Below are 25,811 nucleotides of genomic sequence, written 5' to 3' on the forward strand. Positions count from 1 at the left end.
CGCGGGGAGGGCCGCTCGGGGAGGCAGGCCGGGGGCTGGGCAGGCGCCGGACACAGATGTAGATAAAGGAGTTTTAATCCAGGGCATGGCAGGTACAGTTTCTGGGGCACCCTCAGCAGAGACCTCACAATATGGCAGGAACTACATGTGGGCACAGGGGTGGGAAGAAGTGAAAATGCGGATTTCCTCAGCTTTCACTGAGGAGAATTAAAAGGTGATGTTTTAATTAAACAATTAAAATAATGGCATGTGACCCTCCCCGAGGGACAAGCTGGTAGAGGAGCCAGAAGGCCTTCATTCTGAGCCCGGGCCTGCGTCCGGCAGGGATGGTGGAAGGCCAGAGGCGGCCTGTGGAATGTGTCCTCCCTTCCTGCTTGGAAAGCCAGTGGGTGGCAGTGAGAACATGAGGAAATCCGAGCCCGCCAGCCAGACAGCAGGCGGGTGGAGCGGAGGCACCTGCCCCAGAACTGAGAGCGGCGGGACGGACTCGGTGCTCGTGGTTTCCCGTGAGGCTCCAGGACCAGACCTCCGGCTCCAGAGCGCAGCCTCCCCACTGTCGGGGCCTGGATGGATGTGTCCGCTGGGCTCCAGCCCAGCTCCACCGTCACTGGGCCGAGCTGTCCATGGTCTGCATCCAGCGAACCGTGCGGGTCCGGCTCTCCTCCCATGAGAACAGGGGCTCGTAGCCGAAATGGCGCTGAGCCTTGTCGGTGCTGACGGTGAAGGTGGTGTTGGCCATGGCCAGGGTGTACGGGTTGAGCAGGGGCGCGTAGAGCAGCAGTGGCCGCAGTAGCCACTGCAGCAGGGCGTTGAGGAAGGCCAGAAGCATCAGTAGCCAGTAGGGCAACAGCGGGCGGGTGCCCACCAGCCGGAGTCCACAGGGGCCCAGGAACTCCATGTTGAAGTCCTCGTAGCTCTTGTAGGGTGACTTGTCATAGCAGAAGTACACCTGGCCGCCCATCAAGGCCGCTCGCTCCTGCAGCTCCCGGGCCACCAGCACATGCATCCAGGCCACGTTGCCTGCCAGAGGGAAGGGGTGGACATGCCCCTGAGTGTCCCTGTGATCATGCATGCAGCTGCTGCTCTCCCAGGCCACCTACTCTTTGGGCCCATGTAGGTGCTGCCCCTCTCCTCTCCCTCAGCCTATGATGTTTTTGTCTGCCTTCCCAACTTGCAAGAATGCCGTTTCCCTGAGGCCACATCTGGTCTGCCCCAGCCCATGTACAGGCCACTCTTCCATGCAGGGTACACACTGCACCCCTTCCTGACCCATGCAGCCTCCCCCTGCCTCCCCGGGCCTCACCAACATAGACCCGTCCGTGCTCCACAGAGGCTGGGATGGCCCGGAAGAGCCGGCCTCCCAGGCGCAGGCCCTGCTGATAGAGGTCCCTCATGATCTGGTGGCCTTCACCATAGATGCCGGTGGGACGCAGAGCGCATGTCACCAAGGGCAGTCCCCCACGGACCTGGCAACAAAAGGTAGGCACTGCTAATACCTAGGAGCCGGTGGCCTGCCCTCTTCCGGCTGGGAATGGAGGGGAGGTGCCAGGGCAGGACACAAGCCGGCTGGCGTGGCTCTGCGTCTCCTCGTCTCACCTTCCTTCCATTGGCTTCCAGGACCAGCTGCTCAGCTAGGGCCTTGCTGCGAGGATAGGGATGTCTGTGCACCGCTTCGTACGGGGTGTCCTCATTGCCCCTAGTGGGGGAGAGAAGACTCAGTGCTGAGGGGAGATGGGCTCTTAGAGCATAGGGGGGAACCCAGCTCACCTGTAGAAGGGGTGGCCTTTGATGTTGGGCCCCACAACTTCCATGCTGCTCGTGTAGACCAGGAACTGTGTTCCAGTCTGCACACAAGCCTCAATCACATTCTTCGTGCCTGGGGAGGCGGGGTGTGTCCGAACTGAACCTCTCTCCCTTTCCATGTCTTTCCCCTTCCCATCCCAAATCTCGATGAAGGCATATGGCTTCCTCCCCCATGTCCAGGGAAAACCACGCAAGTTGGTGAGGGCCGGCCTTCTATTACAGGGACAGGAGTGCACACAGGACTGACTGACGCAGGAGAATCACAGAGGTCAAGGTCTAGCGGGGGGAGGCGCACACAGTCCAGATCAGGCCATGGGCCAGTCTGAAGAACGGTGGGGGAATACCTCACCCTGCACGTTGACCGCATGGATGGTCTCAGGACTGGCCCTCCCAAACACGTCCACCAGCCCGGCCGTGTGGATGACCACGTGGGCTCCAGCCACAGCCGCTGCCACCTCGTGGGCCTGGGTCACATCCCCCTGGATGGCAGTCACCTGCACTGGCCCTGGTAGGGATGGGCGGCCAGATGCAATGTCAGAGCTGAGCCCATGTCAGCTGTTTGGTTCAGCCTACACCCTTGGGAGCCACATGTTTCCAGTGTGACTCACTCGCCCCATTCCTGCGCAACCGAGAACACAAACAGGCATCACCCTTTCCACCAGTGAAGCCAGTCCACGCCCCCCGTCCCCCCAGCTCCCCTCCACCATCACCTGTCTTCAGCTCCTCCAGCCAGGGACCCAGGTGCAGGTCAAAGATCCGCAGCTCACGGAGCCGGGGTTCCTGCTGCAGCAGCATTCGGACCACGTGCTCCCCCAGGAAGCCACAGCCCCCTGTGACCAGGTAGACCAGCTCCTGGGCCTGTGCGGAGTCTGCCATGTCCTGCTGGGAGAGACGCTGCTTCCCCTGAGCTCCTGCGGTGTGCTGCCTGCCCGGCACCAGCAGCCCACCTGTTCCGTGAAGGGGCCTCTAGCCTAGGGGACTGGAGCGGTGACCGGGGGCTACAACTGTCCCTAGTGGTGCAGCAGCCAGGCCACCTGCCCTCTGACCCTGCTACCTGGTTACTGAGAAGTGGTCCGGGCTTGCAGGAAGGACTCCGTGTCTGAGGTGGAGGGGAGGTTCTGGGATAAACAGTGGGGGAGGGAAGGAGAGAGGGAGGGTAGAGGGAGGTGGGCAGGGCTGGGGCTAGGGAAGGGGACCTCAGATATCAGCTCTGCCTACCTGCAGCCACAGTCCCAGGTGCCCACACTAGCCACCAGAGCTGGTCTTCTCTCGTTTCCGGCCAGGGCCAGCGATAAATGGTTGTCCCCTTCCGCTCGCTCCTCCCTCCTGGCCATTCCAGGAACAGCCTCCACCCCTCCTCTCCTACTCTAGCCACAGGGCCCCCCCTGGTGGCCACTGGGCTCCACTGGCATCTGGTTCCAGCAAGGAACTTGGGGAAGGGGGTCGGGAAAGCCCAAACCTGCTGCATGGGCACTGCGGCGCTTGGGGGAAGGGATGGGATGGGATGGGATGGGCAGAGTGACCTCACTCCTGCATGATGTCAGTCCTTGCCTCTCGCTGGATTTCCCAGGAGGGAGAAGCCCAGCAGCAGCTGTGGTTCTGGGAAGGGCTGACCTTGGCGGTGTGGCTGGCCTTGCTGGGGATTTCTAGTGGCTGTTCCAGCCCATCAGGTGGCCCAGAGCAATGGTGGCTGTCTGCGGGTCCGGGTTCTTGCCCCTTAGCCCCTCTACCCGCCCCAACTCCAGGCCACCCACTTTCCCCTCTTCACTTCCCCACCCTGACCTCAACCCCCACCCCACCCCGCTCTTTCCCAAAGATACTGACCAAGCACTTTTTGTACAATAAAGTTTAATCACAATTATAAAAATGTGGCATTGGGTTTGCGCTATTAACATATGTACAATCCAGCCCAACAGGAAGGGCCCGCTCCCCCCACCATCCTGGCCTGGCCCAACCAGAGCTGGCAGACACCAGGGCAGAAGGGTGACCCACAGGGCCTGGCAGGAACAGAAGACGAGGCAGGGTTCCAGGCACGGAGTCCCCAGGACTGGGAGGCACAGGGCCCCCCTCCCCAGGGGGAGAACATGGCCACTGCCCCTAGAGACCCCTAAACTGGGGAGGGGTGCACACAGGGCACACAAGGGAAGTCCCCATTAACACAAAGCAAGAGGGCTGTGCGGCCCCCAAGAACAGGATCTATACAGGCTGGCACCCCGGTTTCCACAGGAAACAGCTGCTGGCAGCTACAAAACATTTACAGCTTCTTCTCCGCAAAGAAAAAAATTAGGGTGGGGGGCAGGGGTGACGGGAGGCAGACACTGCCTTAGGGACTGAGGCTCCCTTGCGGGGCTCAGGGGCCCAACTCCTTACTCAGAGATGGGGGCCCGTGGGCCCTCCTGAGCCCACTAAGGCTGGGTGCTGGGAGCTCAGGGCACCAGGGGAATAAATAGGGGTGTGGGCGCCGCTGCCCACCTCAGTTGAGGGAGCCCCGGCAGCTCTCCGTGCCGCACAGACACGGGATCTTGTTGTCCTCCAGCGGGAACTTGTAGTCGTAGGTGATCTCCTCGTCCACGCCGATGGGCTGCTTGGAGTAGATCACAATCTTCTTCTGGGACTCGATGGTGATCACCTTGGCGTAGCAGTTGGGCTGCAGGAGGGAGGAGAGTGAGCGGTGTCCACCGGCGCCCCCCGCCCCCGCCAGGCCCCAGCGCACCGTGCAGCAGTGGTTGATGAACCTCGCCAGGTTGCCACACTTGGTGGCGTCGATGATGGTGTCGTGGTCCACCCGGAACAGGTAGCTGCTGCCAATGCCCTCCTGCACGTAGCGCTTCTCCCGCATGTCGGCCACCATCTGGGAGGAGGAGTGCGGTCAGGGAGCTGCCCCTCAGAGGGCAGCCCCTGTGACTGGGGGTCCGCACAGCCTCCCAGCCGCCATCCTGGGGCCAAAGGACCTGTCCTGGGTCTGTAGCTCTCTGGCTCCCACTGACGCCACCTGCGGACACTCCTGACTGCTTCCAGGAGCCCGCCCCCTAATGGCCAGCCCCCTACGCCTTCACTGCCACTGTAAGCCCCCCAAAGAGGACCCCAGGGACATTGGCACTGGCTGCTCCTGGAGGGTCTGCCTGGCTCCCCATCTACCGTGGGGCTGTGGGCGTTCCCAAGATGACAGTGGTCTCTCCGCGGGCTGAATTCTACTCCTCTCTTCTCCCAGGACCCCCCTCCAAACAGGCCCCCCTGGCTGCTCTGGTTGTCCACATTAGGACCCAGGTTCCTGCATGAGGAGCAACTGCTGTTTCCCAGAAAACGGGCGCTAAAGCCTCTGGCTCTCCCCATGGACGCGCTCTCCCAGGCCTGGGCGGCCGGCTCAGTGCTGGTCTCCCAAACCTCCATCTGCTGCCAAATCCACCTCAGGAGCCGCTGGGTGTCCTCCTCTAGAGGCTCCGACTGGAACTCATCTGATCGCACATCTGCTCCCCCTCCTCACTCCCCTCACTGGCGGCTCACTCCCAGCTGTTAGAGGCAGCGCCCTGAGAAATGGCCTCAACCCCCCCACCCCCGTGCCCGCCCTCTGCAGAGCCTGTCTTGCCAGCTACCTTGGACCCATAGACTCTGTGACCTTGGCTGCCCGCCTCGCCCAGGAACCCTCCTTTGGGGTCTCTGCAGCAGCCCCCTCCCACCGCACTGCTGCCTCTAGTTCTCTCCTCACACTGCCGCCAGAGGGAGCCTGCAACCTCCCGGGTCCTCTCCTGTTTGACTCTACAGCAACTGTCCTCTCCGTGGGCCCCAACTTACTCCTGTGGCTCCTCACTTCTGGGGAGCCTGGCCCTCCGGCCGCAGGTCCCTCCCTGCCTGACCCGGGCCCTCCTTGCACCTCCCTCACCCGAGACTGGGGGGCTCGACACCCTTTAGGTCCTGGTGTAAACCGGTGTCCCAGCCGCCCGGTCTCTGAACGCCCCCTTTGTACCAAGCAAACACCTCTCACTGTAGTTACTGTTCAGTGCCTGTCTCCCCGCTAAACGGAGGTCCTTAAAGGGAGAGGTACTAGCCTTGTTTCTTGCTGCATCATTAACATCTAGTTTACTGCTCTACTAGTACCCATTACCAGCAAGGAAGGGAAGGAGAAAGGGAGGGAGGAGAGGGAGGGAGGGAGGGAGGGAGGGAAGAAGTGGCTCCATGGCTGAGCCTTGGAGGCAGGAGGCATGTGGGGCTTTGTCCAGAGGGTTGGATGGGTCTCATGTCAGCATCCCAGGTGCCACTGCGCTGGGAGCTGGGTGTGGGACTCCTCACCTGGCGGATGTTCTGACCCACATATTCGATGACCATCTCATCGGCTGCGATGGGCTCCATGGCAAACAGACCCCACTCGTGGATCCGGCTCCGGCCGAATCGGAGCTTCTTCTTCCGGAACTAGAGGGCAGAGGGTAGACTGCTGCTGGATGCTCCCCAACCTGTCTCCGGCTCTTCCTGCACATCCCAGGGCAGGGGGAGCTCCAGCCACTCACCCCTCCGCACCCCTAGGGAACCCCATGATGCTGCCCTTCCACTGGCCTCTCTCCTCCTGGAGTCCCCGCTCCTCACCTTGAGCTGGTTTAGCTTCAGCAGATCGCTGTCCATGATGGCCGAGGTGCCGATGGCGCTCAGCAGCCGCCGCTGCTCAGACCGGCGCTCCGACAGCACACGGTTAGTCCCCTGGAGAACAGGACGGAAGCACGTGACGGAGAAGCAGTGGGAAGAGGATGCCGGTGGGCATAGATCAGGGCAGGGCCTCACCTGAGTGTCCGCCCCTTCCAGCTGCCGGGCTGAGACAGGGCACACGTCCAGGTACCTGTCCTTCTCCTTCTTGCTGATGGGGTAATAGCCTTCGCTGCGGGCGGAGCCCGTCCGGTGCTCCCGGGGCCCATCCTGGGGCCGCCGCTTGCGTTTTGGAGTGCTCAGGTTGGTGAGTGCAGGGGGTGTTAAGGAAGAGAACGGGTCCCACACTGGCCAGGTCCCTGGGGCCCCACTCCCCCGTCCCTGAGTCCCAGCCCACGGAAAGGGTAACTGGCCCTGAGCATAGTTGGTACAAGGAGTACAGAAAGATGAGAGAAGTCAGTCTTAGGCCACCTTTTCTGCCAGGAACACTTTGGGAGGCAGAAAAGAAGATACCCCGGTAGCCAGATGGGAAAGACCCAGGCTGAAGGGCGGGGGCAGAAAGAAGTGGAGAGGGAGGAAGAGAAACGCAGACACAAGTTGTCTGAAGAGAACACTGCCCAGCTGCGACCTCAGGAAAGCCCGCCCCCCTCCCGGGAAGGCCGCCACGGGGTCAGGATATTGGTGTGATGGACCCAGTGGGTGTCGTTAAGCCAGTCGGCCCCGCTTGTCTGCTGCAGCAGCTGCTCGTACATGAGCCGCAGGTAGCCCATGTCCTCCAGATCCAGGCCTGAGTTCCAAATGTCATACAGGATGGTCATCTGCTCAAACTCACTGCGGGGCTCAAAGGTGGGAGGCGGTGGGGGAGGGGGCGGCGGGGGCGGCTTCCGGCGCCGAGTGTGGGAGCGGAGGCTGCGCCGCCGGATGGCCCCCTCCCCGGTGCTGCTGCTGCTGCTGCTGCTCTCAGACGACTCGGACTCCTCCTCTTCCTCCTCCTCCTCCCCCTCCTCCTGCTGCTTTGGTTCCTCGGCCTCAGCCACCACCACCTCGGGGGCCTCCAGGACCTCATCTGCCGGGGAGCTGAAGAGGGCGGCAGGGGCAGGAACGGGCTCCAGCGGCCGAGGGGACGGCGGGAAGGGCTGAGGCTTGATGGCCAGGGCATAGTTGTGCTCCAGTAGGATGTGGCTGAGCAGAGGGCCCGGGCGGTCTGCCTCGTCCGATGTCTCTGTGGCCTCTGGGTCATCGCCAATAGGCAAGGCAGCCAACCCACGTCGGGCTGGGGTCAGGGCCAGGTTGGCCAGCACCGCCAGGTCCACTTCTGTCCCCGGCTCAGCCTCCTCTTCCTCGGCAGAGCGCCCTCGGCCTGCGGCCCGGCCCCGACCTCCTCGGGACACCTCCTCAGGCCAACTCTTGACCAGAGACGCGTGGTCCAGGGGCAAATTGCGAATGGTCCGCTCCACGCCCCGGGGGGCTTTGCGGGAGGCGGGGCCAGGAGCCTTGACCTGCTGGGGGGCCGCTGGGGAAGGTTCCGGGGCCGGCGCTTCGTCCACAGCAGAGAAGGAGACGGTTTTCCGGCGTTTCTTGGGTGGGGGCAAGAGGGGGATCGGAGAGGAGGGGCGCTCGTCAGGGCAGGCGGCAGAGGCTGGAGGGCCAGCCGGGGGCTCTGGGGGAGGCTGGGGCGCACTGGGTGCTGGCTCCTCGGCGGAACCTAGGGAAGGAAGCACAGGGAAGGGAGAGGCTCAGCTTCGTGGCCCAGCACACAAGACTGATTCGTAACGAGCTTGCAGCTGGCCAGCCTCACCGCGGAGTCCACACCCCGCCGCCTTTCAACAGGCTGCACTCAGCTCTCCGCTGCCAGCGGACACCGCGCAGGGAACACGCCACCTGTCTCGCCTGCACGGCCGCAGCGCACCGGGCTCCCGACAGGACACAGGACAGCTTCTACTGTCCGTTCACACTCCCGTCCCCCCGCGCACACAGCAGACACCTGCGCTCAGCTCCCAGTGCGATGGACACAATGACAGGAGACAATTCACAGCCAAACTCAGACTCCAGCCTTTTAACCAAGCCCGGTGGTGACAGAACTGCCTCCGACCAGCAGGCACACAGACCAAGACCATTTTTGCCAGCTGCATGTATGAGGTTACAGTGAGCCAGGTCTGAGTTAAAGCACCCATCATTTCTACCACAAACAGTATTCTCTCTTTAGTGAGGTGAAATAGACACAATATAAGCTGAATCTTTGTGATAAAATACTTTATAAAACGTGCCTTCCTCCACCCCCCTCCCCCAAACATCACAGGGGGTTTAGCCAAGTGAGGAGGGTCCTGAAGTCCCCCCTAAAGAAGCTGAAGGTGAAGCTAAGATCCAAGGACAAGGGTACCTGAGGGAGGGGAACTGTCTTTGAACAGGCCATGCTGTCTCTCCCCTAATAACCGCCCCCGGAGGAAGCACACCCTCGCTGTTGGGATCCCGCCCCGCCCCCCCCAAATCTGCTGCAGACGCAGGGGTCTCAACACTGCTCAGTGCACGACAGCCCGTTCCCGGGGCAGCGCGTCTTGCAGACCATCAGACAATCCTGAGGCCAGTTCACGCTCTGCCCTCTCGTCCTAGGTGTCAGCCACCTAAGCTGGCCTTTCAGACCTCCGCTTTGCTGACAGCTGCCTCGGTTCGGAATGCCTCTCCCCTTGCCTGCTGGGAAAACTGCATCAGCTTTTAGGCTCAGCTCAATGCCACCTCCTTTCTGAAGGCTTCCCGCCTTCCTCAAACACCGGTAACACCTTCCTCTCAGGACTAGAGACTGGTGGTTCTCCATTGTCTGTCTTCAGGTTGGCTGCACCGACTAATAGCTGATGTTTTATGCCAAGCACTAATCCAAGCCCTTTACATATAGAAACTCATTTAATTCTCGCAACCACTCTAGGAAATGGGTATGTTGTCAGCCCCATTTGACGGAAAAGGACACTGAGGCAGGGAGAGGGAAATAACATGCCAAGGCCACACAGCTAGCAAATGTGAGTAAGATCCACACCGGCAGCCAGAGCTGTTTGTACTCTTCCCACTGCCCCACGCTGAGCTGGACGCTCTGCATTGGGACTCATATCTAGCTCTGCCACTCACAGAGCTCCAGGGCAGCCAGCGCCAGGCCGGGCAGAGCAGGCAGTGACCACATGTGTCCAAAGCCTTAACAGATGTTCCCCGATCTGGCAACCTCAGGAAGCTCTGCCTGCATTTCCTAAGGCTCCGGGCTCCACCTGGTGTCCACTCTGAGCCAGCAAGGCCTGTGGTGCTCGTCCCAGGTGCTCCAGTTCGAGTCCTCTCATCACTCTCCCCAACGTTCTGGGACAGCCCCCTCCCGCCCCCCCATCCTCTCAGCCTGACCCACTCTGCCCTCCAGAAGCCTGGCTCTTAGAAACGCAATTCCCTTCCTGGCTCAGCTCCTTCACACACATTCCCCTCCGCGCCTTTCACTTAGGGAGACAGCCTTTGGCACCTTCCTAGTTTACCACCTCCCAGAAGCCAGTTTCTACTGTATGACTGACCCCCGTTAACGGATGGCTGCCCGACCCAGCCAGCCCAGCCAGGAACTCCCTGGAGGAAGGCTCTGGGACAGGAGGGGGCTCTCTGTGGCAGAGGAAATTCATCTGCAGGAGGAACCAGACTGGAAGTCAGAAGAAAAGCAAGTGCTAACGGCAGCAGGCCTGTCTGTGGGGTCCCTTTGGGCCACACGGTCCTCTGGTCAGTGTGTCCGTGGTAACTTGCATTTCCCTATCATTTCCTAAAAACTAAGGGATCTGCGTAACGGTCTTGCCCTCTCCCACCCTTGCCATCTATTTCAGGAACTCTGATGTCCCACCTACTTACCCCATTTCACATCTCCAGTGGCCGCCTCCCTCCTCAGCTACCTCCGCAGCCACACACCTGACTGTCACCTTCCGGACTAGCTCCACCTGAAACTTACACTCTGACTCCGTACCTTCTGACCACAATCCGTCCGAACCTTTTCTTTCTTTTTTGTTAATCCTCACCACTGAAGGTGTTTTTTCCATTGCTCTTCAGAGAGAGGGGGCGGGAGGTGTGGGGGAGAGTGAGAGAGAGGGAAACATCGATTGAGAGAAACTACAATTGCCTCCCACATGTGCCCTGATCCTGAGTAAGGACCAAATCTGCAGCCCAGGTACGTGCCATTGACCAGGAATCAGACTCGAGACCTTTGGTGTGAGGTGACACTGTAACCACTGAGTCGCACTGGCCCAGGCCCACTGAACCTTTTCCATTTCCCATCCTTCTCTCTCGCTCCAGCCTATCACCCTCCTGCTAAGGTAACGTCTTTCTTTCTCATGCCCAAATTGCAGGGGCTCTCATTTTGTCCTCTTCGTTCACAGAACTTCCTACATCCTTCTACCGCCTCTCTCCTGCAGACCCCAACCCTAACTCTACCCCACCCTGACCCATGACCCCAGCCTCAGCAGGGCTTCTGAGTTGTGGCAAATCCAGTCAGCTTTCATCCTCGCTCCCACTACCTTCTCTTCCCAAGGCTTCTACTCCACCCAGCCACCTCTGCCTCAGAAGATGTCCCACTTTCCTACTGCAAAGTGAAAAAAGGGGCCTTCAGGTATGAACCTCACACCGCCTTACCTCCTACTCACAGACAGATCAGCATCGGACCCAGAGGACACCCTTTCCCCATGCCAACACATGCTATCTCCTGGCTCATCTCCCCCTGTTCCCTTCAGGTATGAACATGCTCAAGTCTCACCTAACCCGCCACAACCCTGCTTCTTGCTGTCTCTCCAATCCCAGTTGGGTGACCTTGGGTATCTCACTAAACCTCGAAGTCCTCATTTGTAAAATGGGAATAAGAATGTTGTGAGGATTGCCCTAGCCGACTTGGCTCAGTGGATAGAGCGTCGGCCTGCAAACTGAAAGGTCCCAGGTTCGATTCTGGTCAAGGGCATGTACCTTGGTTGCAGGCACATCCCCAGTAGGGGATGTGCAGGAGGCAGCTGATCGATGTTTCTCTCTCATCAATGTTTCTAACTATCTCTCCCTTCCTCTCTGTAAAAAAATATATTAAAAATAATAATAATTAAAAAAACACACACAAAAAACCCTAGCTGTTTTGCTCAGTGAGTAGAACGTGGGCCTGCGGACTGAAGGGTCCCGGGTTCAATTCTGTTCACGGGCACACACCTGGGTTTCGGGCTCAATCCCCAGTACAGGGCATGCAGGAGACATAAATGCTAACATAATTACAACCCTCAATTCTCTTTCCTTTCACAAGACTAGTCTACCCTCCCAGAAGATTGGTTATCTCTATTGCCTGTCCTCACTCCCATAACTTGGCTCCAGTCCGATCCACTCTGTGAAATTGATAAGGTCACCAGTGACCTAACCGCCAAATCCAACAGACACTTTTCCTATCTTACAACCTCTCTGGTGGTCTGCTGACACAGCCACTGCCTCCTTCACAAACTCCAAGCTTCCCACTTTCCTTCCCGCCTACCTGATCCCTCCTTTCAGCCTCTGCTGGCTCCCCTTTGCCCACCTGTCTCTTATAAGACTATAAGCTCGCTGAAACTGGTTTGGCTGAGTGGAATGAGCGCCGGCCTGAGGACTGAAAGGTCCCAGGTTCGATTCAGGTCAAGGGCATGTACCTTGATTGCGGGCACATTCCCAGTAGGGGGTGTGCAAGAGGCAGCTGATTGATGTTTCTCTCTCATCGATGTTTCTAACTCTCTATCCCTCTCTCTTCCTCTCTGTGAAAAATCAATAGAATATTAAAAAAAAAAAAAAGGACTATAAGCTCTGGCCCATCTCATCCCAGACATCCTTCTAGGGCAGCGGTCGCCAACCGGTGTTGGTCCGTGAGGTACGAAAGGCTGGCGACCGCTGTTCTAGGGTCCACATATTTCACATCCAAACTCTCACTACTCTCAAATACCTACCTCATTCCAGCCTACTGCTCTTTCTCCGACCTACTGGCCCGGAATGCGGTCACTCACACCACGTACCTGCAGGCCGTGCTGGAGACTTCTCCTGCTCAGGGAGCGGGGTGATGGGGGAGCCCGCAGTCCTCTCTGGCTTGGGTTCCTCCACCGGTGCTGGCAGGGGCACAGGGACGTCTCTAGGTGGTGACACTGAGGAGGTGGTTGCTGGCTGCTCTTCTTCCTCTTCTTCTTCAGAGGACTCAGATGAGGATGACGATGATGACGATGAGGAGGAAGATGAGGAAGATGAGGAGCTGGACGAGCTGCCACTCTCTGAGTCCGAGGTGCTATCATTTTCACCATCTGAGTCAGCATACAGAGAACATTTGGAGGACGAATCGCTTCCCTCGTCCTCGCCTGGAAATCCAGAAGGGGCAATCAGGCGAGGCGGGAAGACCCGCACTTGGCTCCGTCACTGACTCATACTGTGGATGCGGTGGGCTCTGTGCGAGGCGCTGGGAAGCCCGCCTCGAGGAGCTGGGTCGGCACACAGTTCACTCCCACTGTGTAAGCCTCAGCGGGAAGGGCTGGGGAGCCTGGCAAAGGGAAACCCTGACTTCTGCCTGGAGGGCCGCGTCAAGGAAGGCACCCCTGTGAAGGAGATGGCGAATCCAGACAGACAAGTAGGAGTTCAGCAGCCAGACATGGGCTGAGCAGGGATGTCAGGTTAAGAGAAGATGAGGTGCTGAGAGACTGGTGAGAGTCCTCTGAACTACCGAAGCTTTCCCCACAGCGGTTCTTAGAGACACTTGCTGGACTCCAGGTGGAATAAGCTTAGGGCTGTTACATGCTCTGTATTTCTAGGACACGGTAATACATTGTAAGGGCCCTAAGAATGAAGAATTTTGCAGTCTTTGAGGAACGTAATTGGGTAAACTAGAATAGAAGGCACTGGTGGCCAGGGAGGGTCTGGAAGATGACAAGATGATCCCAAACAGACACACAAGAGCGGGATTATGAATGACCTGAAGTGTCAGGCTGAGGAGTCACCTTGTGGAAAACAGGGAGCCAGGAAAAGACTTTACAGAAAGTCCAGTGTGCATTTTAGGGACAATTTCCATCAATAGGCTGGAAAAAGGCTGGGAATGGAGGGAAGAATGGAAATGGACACAGGAAAACCATTCAAAACAGCTGTAGCCCCTAAGTGAGAGGGCAGCATAGCAGGATCTCAGGCGACAATTCAAGAAACTGGAAGATGTCCAGCCCAAGCGGATGTGCAGGGCCACACACCCCGGTCCCGGCCGGGAGCTCGGCCCGCACTTCACTGAGCAGAGGCTCTCAGACCACCAGTCTCCCGTTCTGGCCTCTGCAGAAATGGCACCATCAGACATAAACAGTCCATCTTTCCCCAGTTCTCCCACCCACTACTCTGCCTCATTCACCTATTCTATCTTCTTCAAAACACACATCTGTATCTCAAAAACTCTCTCTTCACTTGTTTGTCACCAACTGATCATGAGCACCTCGAAAGCAGAAATCCCATCTGTCCTGGCCACTGGGGTGTCCCCAACACCTACAACAGTGCCTGCCAGAACAGGGGCTCAATATACAGGGTGGAGCAAAAGCAGGTTTACAAGTTGCGAGAATGTGAAGCACAGTTTATTCTTTTCTTATTCTTTTGCATTACTGTACAAACAACTGTAAACCTGACTTTTCCCCTACCCTATATATTTCTAAACAAAGGAACGAAAAGAAAGACTAACCATGTACCCACGCCTCAATAAACGTGGAGGAACGAACAAATATTCAACCAAAGAGCACAACGGCGCCTGGTAATGGCAGCGGCAGGGGAAGAGGGAGACACGCTCAGAACGGGGCCTTAAAGGAAGAGCAGCGCTCAGAGACAGAAAGGCTGGCTCTGGTAGCATCTGAGGGCAGCCGGAGAGCGCACTCTTATTTCCAGGGCCTGGAAAGAGAGAGGCTCTGCGGGGCTGTCTTCAGGGGAAGCCCTGTTTCAGCAGCGGAGTAAGCAGGAGGGAACACTCTGGGTACTGGGGTCGTTGTTTACATGAGCTAAGGGTGCCAAAAGGGAGAGCTAAAAGAGTTGTTCTGGGGGAGGACAACGGTGGCCAACAAATCCAGCAGCAACACGTGGGTTCAGAATAGGATGAGGCAGGTGGCCGAACCCCTTTCTCCCCAAGCCAGGATTCTACTGTACTGTCTGTGCTTACCATCTGATGCCTCTGCCTCCTTCTTTGCAGTATCCATGGCTTCCTCATGATCGTCATCTTCCTCATCTTCCTCCTCCTCCTCGTCCTCCTCAAGGAAAGGGACAAATAGGGACTCACAGGAAAGGGCATCTGGCCTGCTATAGGGCACACTGCCTGGGTGCCAGCCCAGAGGGAAGCGGCCTGGCACAGCACCCCAGGAAGCAGGCTCCGGGCCGGGAGCGGCGCCCTGGCTGCTCACCTTCTCCGAGGAGGACTCCTGGGATGCCTCCTCCCCCTCGCTGTCCAGAGCAAAGGACTTGCGGTGCTTGCCCTGGGTCTTGCTTCGCTCTTCATCGCGCTTTTGGGGCTTGGTCCCCGGACGTCCTGTCCCTCCAGCCTCCTTCTCTCGCTCAGGGTCTAGGCGGGCGAGTGGCAGTTAGGACAAGTCACCGTCAGCAGTAAGTTACCATTTCTCGACCCCGTGAAAGGAGCTGTGCACACACTGTCACTGATCTTCCTCCCAGCCCCACAGACAGACCTCGTTTTATAGACAAGAAGCTGACGCTCAGCGCAAAGCCCTCAGCAATACCTTCTATTTTCCAGTTTAAACATATCACACTCATTTATCTCTCACTGTTCTCTGGGTGGGATGGAAGAGGCAGATGCCTGGCCCAAGAAACACTGCTAAGGCCAATGGGTTTCCAGGAAGCAGATCGGACTCAATAAGGAAGTTTTCTAGACACAAGCTGTCAACCAACACTTAAACTTAGACCAACTGGTAGAAGGCATAGAGCTTAACCTATTTAACCTTGAAATTCTGTGATCTTTAGAGGTGAATGTTATTATTTCCATTTTATAAAAGGAAAATTAAAATACAGAAAATGTAAATCAATATACCAGTGTAAAAACCATAACTAAAATCCAGCATGGTCGCATCTGAAGCTTTTCACCACTCTCAAAACTGCTTTATTTACTTTTATTTTTTAAAAATCTATTTTATTGATTTTTTACAGAGAGGAAAGGAGAGGGATAGAGAGTTAGAAACATTGATGAGAGAGAAACATCAATCAGCTGCCTCCTGCAACACCCCCTACTGGGAATGTGCCTGCAACCAAGGTACATGCCCTTGACCAGAATCGAACCTGGGACTCTTCAGTCCACAGGCGGATTCTCCATCCACCTAGCCAAACTGGTTAGGGCAAAACCACTTTCTTTTAACCCTCTACCAAAATCTCCACTTGGCTCTTTGCCTTTAAGACACCGTTAACCCTGCCTCTTGCTTTCCTGTCAGAATCTAATAACCTTTCCCCTTTCTCCTTCTACCCAACCTTCCCACTCACCATCTTCGTCTTCCTCGGCTGGAGTGGAAGGCCGGGGCCTCTTCTCCTCGCTGGCTTCTGAAATTTCTGAAGGCTCTTTTCGTTTTACCTGGGGGTGGGAAGAGACAAGGTCCATTTACACCTCAAACCCAAGGAGGGGGGATGCCCTGTCCCCTCCTACTAGGCAAGACCCCAGTCCTGGGTACCTTGAAAGAAGGCAGCCGCAGGGCCCCTCGCAGTCCTGACCCAAAGGCGAAGGCCTCGATGCCTGCGGTACCCCCGCTCTTCGCCCAGTCTACGAGGGACAGCAGGCCGGGCTCTTTGAGCTTTGTCTTCTCTTTATCTTCCTCCTTGGCTTGCTGTTTGGCTGCATTCTGGAATGGCTGCGGGCAGAAGGGGACTGAGCCTCAGAGCCCAGGTGCTCCCTCCTGTCTCCTGCCTGGAACTACTCCCGGGCCCAGGAAAACAGACGGCATCTACTCTCTCCTCCGTCCGATCACACCATGCCATACCCCCCGACCAGCCCCGGTGGCGTGCTGCCCAGAACCTGCTCACTCAGTCCCATCAACCTCAGGAAGCGCACTATCCTTCCCCCTCACAGAGCGGGGCACTGAAGACCCAAGTCCAGATACTGAAGGGCCTTGTCCCCTGCAAGTCAGCAGTGGAGCCAGGACAGCTCCTCAGACTCTCAAGCTCAGGCTTTCCTACTGCCCTCCCGGCCCAATTCCCTGTCCGACCAGTGTCCCAGGCCAGTCCACGTGCCTCGATCACCCTCCTCTTTTGAGCTGGGTAGCTTGGAGAAGCAAGAGGTTTACTCCCCGCAAGGAGCCCCAAGTTCACCCAGGCCCCGGCCCTGGCCCTCACCTTGGCCTTCTCTTCCTTGCTCTCCCACCACTGGTCAAAGGCTCCAAAGGCCACGTTTTCCACCATCTTGCGGTTGAGGTCTCGCTGCATGATGCTCTTCATCTCCTGGACGAGGGTGGCCAGCACGCGGCCCACAGTGCCCGCTGACGGCAGGGCCTTGCCCTCCGCCAGCTCTGCTTCCTCCCTTGGAGGTAGTCGGGCCTCCTCTCCCAAGACTGAAGAGGAGGGCAGGGGCTCAGCGGCCACGGGCAGAGGCAGGTGGTAAGCCTCCCGGGAGTACGCCCCTCGGCCGTCCTGCCCTTGTGTGTACAGAGCGTAGGGCAGGCCGTAGGCCGCCTCCTGAGGGGGCGGGAACGGGAGGAAGGCCTCCCCGAAGGCCCCGCCGTGGGGACCTGCCGAGGCAGCAGTCAAGCCCTTGCCCTGCCGCAGCTGGTGGAGCCGAGTTAACATCTGGGTCTGCATCTGGAAGGACATGGGCATTCCTCCCCACTGAGCCCCGAGTCGATCCATGAGCTCTAGGGAGTTCACAAAGTCATAGATGTGGGGGGGTGGCGGAGGAGGCGGGGGGTACTCGGGGGGCGGTGGCCCATCAGGTCGGGGTGGGAGGAGGTAGGCAGGCTGGTGGGGATAGCCAAGGGGAAGGGAAGCCAGGTAGGGAGGAGGAGGAGGGGGCGGTGGGGGCGGAGGGGGAGGCTGTTGGGGGGGCGTTGGGGCCGGAGGGGGTGAGCCGCCCCGGTCGTCATCGGAGATCTCCATGTCCTCTCCAGAAGAGCACGGCGAAGCCTGTAGGGGTGCAGAGGAGGGTGTTCCCTGGGCTGCTTCTCAAATCTGTTCTCATCTAGTTTCCTTCCCTCCCCCTCTGGGCTCAACCCTGCCCCCTCGACTCAGGTACCTCCGCTGGCCGAGCCCAACTCACCTGGTTCTGTCCGTTGGCCTTGGGAGACTCCCGGGTGGCCCCTGGGTCCCCGCTCCCTGCAGGCGCCACATCCTCAAAATTAGCGGGGGCTGGAGGCGGCGTGCAGGGCCCGTGACCCGAACCAGAAGGCACCTCAATCCCTGTGTCCCTCGCCCCAGGGCCTGCGGCCGAGTTCTCTTCCTCCTCCTCTGTGTCAGAGGCCAGGAAAGAAAACTTGGAGCGCTGCTCCTTCAGCAGCATCTCAATGCGCGAGTCCAGGCTGCTGTGCTGAGCAAAGGGCACGCTCTCATTGGTGGTCTCTGGGGCTGGGGAGCCGGAGCGGGCGGGCGAAGCTGGGCGGGGGGAGGTCTGAGCTTCTTCTCTCTCAGGGCTGGGCCCCCCGGCACCACCCCCTCCACCAGGTTCTGGGGGCTCCGGGGGCGGAGCCTCTGAGGCAGGAGGCCGGTAGTCCTGGTCAGCGGGGCGGCTGGGTTCAGGGGGCAAATAGGAGGTGTAGGAAGGTGGGAAGCGCTCAGTTGTGTTCTCAGCAAAAGGCGCCCCGGGGGGCTCCTCCCGAGTGGCCCGGCGGGGTGGGTAGGAAGAATGGCGTTGGTAGCGATTCCAGCTTTCATAATATGCCGGGTAGTTTGAGTCAGAACCACGGAAATGGGAGGATGAGGACGAGGAGGACGAGGACAATGAGGAGGAAGAGGTGGAGGATGTGGCGGTGGCTGCAGTGGTGGCAGAAATGGCTGCAGCGGTGGTTGTGGGGGCCGAAGAGGCAGAGAAATGGCGGCGGGAAAAGGAGTCCTGGTAGCTGTTCTCTGACCGCCGGGGCTTGAAGGAGGTGGAAGTGGTGCTGGAGAGAAGACGCGGGAGTGAGCTGGGTTAGCTCCGTATGACCAAACCCGAGGGTCCCAGTTCCCAGTCCCAAGCCCTCTACGCTGTCCCAGAGGAGATGGAAATGCTGCCGGGTTCCCGGCTGGAGTGAGTTCCCTGAAAACAGGGACAAATTCTTCCCAACTCCCTTTTCTACTGGTTTCTTCTTTCCAGTGGCAGCTCCCAGAATCTGGGGACCCAGAGGGTGTTTACCCTGTACCTGCTGGAGTAGGCAGAGTCCTGAGAGTAGGGGGTGCTGCCCCGAGAGGTGTAGGGGGTTCCTTGGGAGGACTGAGGGGTGAACTGGCCGAAGGAAGATGGGGTGTCTTGCCGGCTGCCGGAGAAGCTTGTGTCCTGGGAGCAGGGGGTGCCATTGCCAGGAGTGCCCACCGCAGCAGGACCTGCTGGGTAGGCAGCTGTGTCAGAGGAGGAGCGGCGGCGGGATTCAGTCTGGAAGGGGAGAGTGGAGTAGGCAGAAAGGAAAAAGGATCAATTACCATTTAACAATTCACCCTTCCCCAAACTTTGAATCCCAGGTCCCTGTCATTGGAAAGCATCTAGGCATCTTTTCTTGGCTCTTCCTATACTTAACGTGAAGCCCAGAGCCCTCCAAAGACTGGTCCTGGTACTCAAGGACTGTGCCTGCATGGCCAGGGCTATGGCAACCACAAGCTTCTCACCGTCTCAGTGGCTGCACCAGGGCCCTGGAACTTCTCGCTCAGGGCCTTGCCCCCAGTGGGCACTGTCTGGGGGGTGTAGGAGCCATTGACAATCAGTTCATAGTACTTCATTCGCTGTTGTCCTAGGAGGAGAAAAATGGGAACCAGCAGAGTCAGACGGAGAAAACAACTCCTTCCTAACATGGTTTTCCCACTTATTCCTCAGGCCTCAAGCTGATCCTGGGTTTGGGACTTCAATTCTTCTCTCCTCTCTCTGCATCTGGGACCTTCTACGTCATCTCCACGTAACAACTACTACAAACGACAGAGAGTACAACACTGCGCGGTTTCTTCTACATGAATTACTGCACTGAATGGTCAGCAGAGGGAAAAGCATCAGGAACCTACTCAACGGGGTAAAGACCGGCCTGCAGAGTCGGTGAGGAGCAGAACTCTAATCAGACCCAGGTCATCGAACGCTAGAACCTATCATATTCTTCATCCCATAAGCTCAGGGTCACAGAAACAAAATTTTATTGGCCTTACATAATCACTTAAATTTGGGGGGAGTAGAGGGATGTAAAATTTTTAAATCATGAGATCTGATAAAAAACACACACACACACACAAAAAACTTTGATTTCTTTCTTCAAAAAAACAAAAAACACACAAACAGATTATTTGGCCATATTAGTCCTCTATCGCCCTTTAGAGGACTTGCAAATTGGCTAATGCCACAGCTGCCTCCTTTAGATGGCAGTGCCACAACCCCTACCCTTCCGTTATCCCTGACACAGACTGCTCCTCCACTCACCTGTCAGCAATACACAGGTCTCTAACTCTCCGTCCAAAGTTTCAAAACCTAGTATTTTGGGGAATTTAGTGTCAAAACCTGAGCTGAAGCTATTTACTCTAGTTTGTTTTTTAATCCTCACCTGAGGATATTTTTGCCACTGATTTTTTCAAAGATAGTGAAGGGGGGGGGGTAGAAAGAGAGAAAGAAAGATGAAGAGAAGAGAAGAGAAGAGAAGAGAAGAGAGAGAGATATGTCCACTGGTTGCCTCGCACACATGCCCTGAGGTACATGCCACTGACTGGCAATCAAACCTGAGACCCCTGCACTGAGCTGAGCCAGCCAGGGCTATTTACTTTTGTTTTTATTTATCCAACCTAGTGTGACCCTTCATACACTTTCTTATAAAAAAAGCCGTAAGCTAGTATAGCCCCAATGATGCTGAATACATACACAAAATATGACTCCCATAATCCCCCTTTGTAAAATTCTGACTTCAGAAACCCATCTGGCCCCACGAGTTTCAGATACGGAGTCATGAACCTGCTCACATGCCTGACTCCAAGCGGATCCACAGGTACAATCTCTGCCAGAGCCCAGCCTTGGCTGCAGGCAGGACACCCTTACCTTTGATGTCGAGCTGGGCGTGGATGATGTTGCCCATGACGGAGGTAAGGTGGAGGTTTTTGACCGTTTCCTTGGCTCCTCGAGTGCTGGTGAAGAGCACTCGGGCCAGGCCCAGGTGCTTGCGAGTACGGGGGTGAAGAAGGATCTCCACCTCTTCCACCTCGCCATACTTCCGGCACATATCCTTCAGGAAGGTCTCCCGCACGTTGTCATTTAGTCTTGCAAAAGTCACTTCCTTCAGAGGGATCTGTCCAATATAGAACTCATCCAGCTGTGGAGAGGACAAGCGCTAAGTCTGGGGTAGTGATACTTTTTCCTTGGGGAACTTTAGAGATCCATGAGATTAGAGAGATAGGACTGGGAAATAAGAGGAAAGGGCAAGGGACCGCAACCAGGGACAGCAGAAGAGAGACCCCTCTCTCTCTAGAATTCTTTTCATCATGGAATAATGGCAAGAACCAGGAAAAGAAAGGTATGAACTGAGAAATAAACACACATGGAAGAAACTAGATGTAAAGAAATCTCACTAACTCAGCATTTACTAAGTAATTACCATGGATAGACTGGGCACTAGGAATATAGAGATGAAAAAAAGATTACTGGTCAGAAAAACAGACAAGACAGAGTCACATGCAGTTATGACATGGCAGTAGGTGTCGGCAGAGGTGTACAGAGGTGTTTCGGAGTCCAGAAAAAGAAACTTTGTTCAGAGACAAGGCAGGGAAGCATTCATACAGATGGTGTCATTCATATTGGGCTTTTGGGATACATAGGAGTTCACCAAAATTACAAGGACTTACTGTAATTACGTGACATTATGAAATAACAGCATTTCCCAGAAACTGAGTGTATAGAGGATGGAACACAGGTGAGCAGTATCAATCAGGAGATGAGGCTTGACCAGCTCAACAATCTTAAATGTCAATGCACAAAAACATGGATTTGGCAACCAAAGTAAAATAAGAGTAAAATTAAAGCGACAATGACAGCAGGGTGGAACATTAAACGAAGAGAATAGAAGCAAGGAAACCAGGTGAAATGAATACAAGAGTATGTATTAAAGAGATGGCAATGGGAATAGAATAATTAACACAAAATGGTTTAGGAAAAAGGGTCAGCAGAACTTTGCAACAGATTATGCGATAAAGGAAAGGAGAATCATAGGATGCCTTCCGGGTTTCCAGCTTGGGCAGCTAAGTAAATGGGGGAAGAGCAGGATTAAAGGGGTAAAGATCATTTGTTTGGATGTCTTGAATCTGAGATGTTTGTGGGGCATCCAGATGGAGCTTCCCACTATCAGGCATACATGTTTGAAGTTCGAGACTGATCTTGGCTAGAAACAGAGATTTAGAAGTCATGAACATTTTGGTAATAGTCAAAGTAACGGATGTGAAAGAGATTGTCCAGGGAAAGTGTACAAAGTGAAAAAAGGGGCCAGGGCACCCCACAAATGATTTATTTAAAAGTGAATAAAGAATTAGTGAGAGAAACCAAGAACCACCAGTTTTCTAGGCCCAGCCCCAGGCCTGTTGAGTACCCTGCCTGGAAAGAAACAGGGGCATCTTCTGGCATAAAATGGAGGATCAAATGGCCCAAGGAGAGGTGAGGAACGGAGGATTTCAGGGATGGAGTCCCTGGCCTTATCGCTCCCTTATTTGTTGGGAAACTGGGGTATCAGAAAGAGCACTGCCAAGGAACACATAGACTGTCTAGGAATACAGAGTGGGAAGTAAAGCGGCAAAACACGTCTTTATATCATTCAAGGAGTCAACACCCCTGTTTGGGACACCTCAGCCATGCCTTTCTAGAAGACAGAGTTCCTGTCCAGAACAACTCAGCTTCACAGCCTGTTAGATGTGGCTGTGATCCTTGCATTGGAAAACTGTCTTATTCAGCGACACTAAGACTGGACTGCCAGGATGGAGCCTCCACACCCTCCAAGGGCCACCCCTCCAAGACACCAGCAGACACATACCTTAAACTTCGGGACTGGGAGGGAGAAGTCTCTGTTTTTGGACCTGACATGGCAACGGGGGTCTTGGAGGTCTTCGACTGGGATATACTTTGAGTCCTAGGAAGGAAAGCAGGAACAGAAAGACAGCTCAAGGTGAAACCACGCTCTAAGCCCATTTGGAGACCCATATGCAAAAGAGTTGGGTGCTGGTTAACTACTTTTTAAGAAGGCAGGCTCTGCATAGGGAAGGTCTGGGTGCTGAACAGAGCCACCAGGAGAATGGGCCTGGAGGTTCCTAGATGGCAAGGAAAGGCCTGGGCACTCACGTTGACACTGAAGTGGACTCCGTCGTAGCGGTACACCTTTTGAGAAGGCCTGCGCAGGGCAGGGTCCAAGGCAGGGTCCACAATGAGCTTGTAGTTTCGCCACTGGAAGCTCGGGGTCTTCTGCCCATCTCCCCCACCTTCCTGATCCATCTTTGCTCATTTACACTGTTACAAGAAAGGAATACACAAGGGGGTTCAGATCTTAGGCCTGACTGCCTTGCTGCCCCTCACCGACTAGCCCAGGCTCCAGGGTCTCTCATCACCCCCATTTCCACACCTCACCATGACCCGCAGCTCCCCCAGATTTTCCAAGTACACACTCTATCACCGTAACAACACATTCTCTCCACCTCTCAACTCTTGCCCTCAGACCACCAGGCCCATCTCGTGCCCCCAGCTCTACCCAGCGCGCGCCCCACTTGCCCTCAGAGCAAGACCCCTCCCCCGCCCCCTGGCAGGCCCCGCCCCCTCCCGCCTCCTCACCGGCCAGCGGCCCGGGCCAAGCCCGGCTCCCGCTCCCACACACCCGCTCGGGTCCCCGCGCCCCGATCCTCTCGCCAAGAGGTGGCACCTATTCGGGGCGTTGGAAACACCGCGAGACCGAGCCCGAGACCCGGCTTCGGCCCCGAATCTGGGCGGGGGGGTGGGGGGTAGGGGAACGCGCACCGCTGCCCTCTCCTCCCGCCCCGGTGCGTTCTGCCCCCCCCCCATCTCCGCGCACGCGCGGCGCGGCCCCACTCACCCGCTCGTGTCGAGCGGCTCCCCCTCCCCCCACCCCGCGCGGCACCTCAGTGGCGCGAGGCGGCGGCGGCGGCGGCGGCAGAGCGAGACCCGGCCCCGCAGCGGTGGCGGCGGCGGCGCCCCCCCACCACCACCTCCCCGGCGCGCGCACCAAACACCACCGCCACCTGCGCGAGGCCCAGCAGGCACAGCGTCGACATTCGCACTTTCGCCACGGGCGCCACTGGGAGACCAACGGGGCCTAGGATAGCGGTTTCGCCTCGGCCGGCGTCCTAGGAGGCTTGAGAATTGCAGCCTAGGGAGCCTGGAGATTGGCCGCATCCCCCGCAGAGTGGGCTTCACCACGGCTATCCAGCTGCTCTGGCCTGGGGCCGTTGACGAATCGGTGGCGACGAAAGCAGCGACTAATCCCGGAGGAAAAGGGGGCGGGGCGAAGGGAGGAGGCCAGCCAGAGCTGGGGAGATTTGAGTGGCGCGTTGAACGGGCGCAGATTCGTCAGGCGGGCGGGGCGAATGGGTGGACGAGACGCGGGCTTCTCTGCTCCTCTTGCCTGCCCCTTTCTTGCGCGGCCAAACGTCCAGGAGGCTGCAGATTCGCCACAGGTCCTGGCCCCAGCTCTTGCCTCCCTTTGCCCGCTTTGGTGAAGTCAAGAAAGTGGTGCCTGTTTAGGCAAGCCCTGTAGGCAAGTCAGCCACTTCCCTGGACTTTCTTCCTAGTACAATTCAGGGGACTGTCCAATTCCGACCCGAGGCAAGTGGCTATGGCTCAAAGCTCCCATGAGAATTTCCGGCTGAGCATCGGGGCCTGAGTAATCCTGGGGAGCCGGACTCACGAATCTGCGAGCCTGTGGGCGGGGCCGCGGCGCCTGCGCAGAGGGCGGGGCCTGCGTGCGGCTCGGCGTCGCGGGGCTCTTCCTGTAGGACCCACCGAAACCCGGCGGCCTGGGAGGGGCGCCCGTGAGATGGAAAATACAACCATCAGTGGTGACTCAGGCTGTTTGGCGACGCACGTACCCTAATGCAGGGAGCGTTTTCCTTTCGTGATCCCCCTTGGGTCACTGGCTGCTCAAGATGCCCACTTGGCGGACGTGGAGACTGAGACCTGCAGAGGTTTCCGCATTCTGCCCGTATTCGGCCACTACTGGTCTTAAAGTTTTATGATAAACGCGGTGGAGCTTAAAGACCCTAGAGTGGGTCTTGCAAAAAGTAAACTCGGTTTATAGTAACTAGGTGAGCTGGTCGCACCATGGTCCCAGTGCCCGTCGTTTTCAACGGATAGGGTGGAGGCTATCCTTACGCGGTCTCGCCGCTCGAGGGCAGCACCGTTCCAGGCTTACACTGGGACCCTGGGCCTAAGGTCGCCTGAGGCTGAGCATCATTTATTTCTATCTTGGCCGCAGGGTATTCTGGTCTCCAGGCGATGGCATACCCCCCGAGGCCCCTCTGCCTGAGCTGAGGATGCCTTAGGTTTCAGACATCTCTGTCTACATCTCTCGCTGTATTACCTTGGGCAAATCATTGACCTCTCACAGCTTCAGATTCTTACTCTGAAATGGATATTGATGTCCCGCAGGATTAATGTAGGCATCAAAAAACAAAAACAAAAAACATAGGAAAGGCCCTTGAAGCCGTGTCCATGCACACTTATCATTTTAAGTAACAGGAAAAGAGAAAAGGGGTACTTGTTCAAGATGACACACCATAAAAATAGGAGAGATAGGATTGGGATTTTTTAAATTTTTTAGGAAAACGAGGCTGAAAAAATGAATTTACGTGGAAGCATGTGTGATGAGATCATATTTCTTTCTTGTCCGAGTTGAAAGGTATTGGCTCCTTTTCTCAAGTCAAACAGAAAGGAATTCCCCGAGGGGTGGTAAAGGTAACCCAAGTTCTCACTGACTAGCTATGTGGTTCTCAGCGAGATCCTCAGCCTTCTTGGACCCCAGGTCCCTTACCTCTGAAATGGAAATAAAGACTTATCTCTTTAGATGGTTATGAGGGTTCAATGAGATAACATATGAAAAACCCCTACTTTGTAATAGTCTCTCAAAGAAAAAAAAACTTAAAAGAAACATACTAGCCGAAACCGGTTTGGCCCAGTGGATAGAGCGTTGGCCTGTGGACTGAAAGGTTCCAGGTTCGATTCCTGTCAGGGGTATGTATCTTGGTTGTGGGCACATCCC

General features: G+C 56.7%; 2 protein-coding genes across 19 annotated transcripts; both read right to left on the minus strand.

Moving 5' to 3' along the window:
- Positions 1–59: 59 nt before the first annotated feature.
- Positions 60–4,415, minus strand: HSD3B7 (hydroxy-delta-5-steroid dehydrogenase, 3 beta- and steroid delta-isomerase 7). Of its 5 annotated transcripts, none has more exons than XM_036412821.2 (7): positions 4,276–4,415; positions 2,514–2,685; positions 2,153–2,308; positions 1,768–1,876; positions 1,597–1,696; positions 1,308–1,466; positions 60–1,048 (listed from the first exon to the last, which is right to left on the minus strand). In XM_036412821.2, exons 2-7 carry the CDS (start codon positions 2,677–2,679, stop codon positions 605–607), a joined length of 1,134 nt encoding a protein of 377 aa, XP_036268714.1. In that variant the 5' UTR covers positions 2,680–2,685; positions 4,276–4,415; the 3' UTR covers positions 60–604. The 5 variants fall into 5 exon arrangements, with proteins under 5 accessions (XP_036268714.1, XP_036268713.1, XP_036268712.1 ...); XM_036412820.2 differs by having other exon boundaries at positions 2,514–2,682; positions 4,276–4,414; XM_036412819.2 differs by lacking the exon at positions 4,276–4,415 and adding an exon at positions 3,022–3,504 and having other exon boundaries at positions 2,514–2,682.
- On the minus strand, positions 3,635–24,453 carry SETD1A (SET domain containing 1A, histone lysine methyltransferase). 14 transcript variants are annotated; one of them, XM_036412816.2, is made up of 19 exons: positions 23,372–23,518; positions 22,889–23,053; positions 22,584–22,679; positions 20,609–20,879; positions 19,210–19,331; positions 18,750–18,979; positions 17,672–18,509; positions 16,756–17,538; positions 16,098–16,274; positions 15,913–16,000; positions 14,832–14,989; positions 14,594–14,681; positions 12,447–12,779; positions 7,115–8,140; positions 6,574–6,746; positions 6,382–6,492; positions 6,091–6,210; positions 4,517–4,654; positions 3,635–4,450 (listed from the first exon to the last, which is right to left on the minus strand). In XM_036412816.2, exons 2-19 carry the CDS (start codon positions 23,036–23,038, stop codon positions 4,277–4,279), a joined length of 5,076 nt encoding a protein of 1,691 aa, XP_036268709.1. In that variant the 5' UTR covers positions 23,039–23,053; positions 23,372–23,518; the 3' UTR covers positions 3,635–4,276. The 14 variants fall into 14 exon arrangements, with proteins under 14 accessions (XP_036268709.1, XP_036268706.1, XP_036268698.1 ...); XM_036412813.2 differs by having other exon boundaries at positions 14,594–14,705; XM_036412805.2 differs by lacking the exon at positions 23,372–23,518 and adding an exon at positions 23,797–24,453 and having other exon boundaries at positions 6,382–6,746; positions 14,594–14,705.
- Positions 24,454–25,811: the final 1,358 nt, after the last annotated feature.

The sequence above is a fragment of the Pipistrellus kuhlii genome, unplaced genomic scaffold (genome assembly GCF_014108245.1).
Source record: "Pipistrellus kuhlii isolate mPipKuh1 unplaced genomic scaffold, mPipKuh1.p scaffold_m20_p_48, whole genome shotgun sequence".
In the NCBI taxonomy this organism is placed as follows: Eukaryota; Metazoa; Chordata; class Mammalia; order Chiroptera; family Vespertilionidae; genus Pipistrellus; species Pipistrellus kuhlii.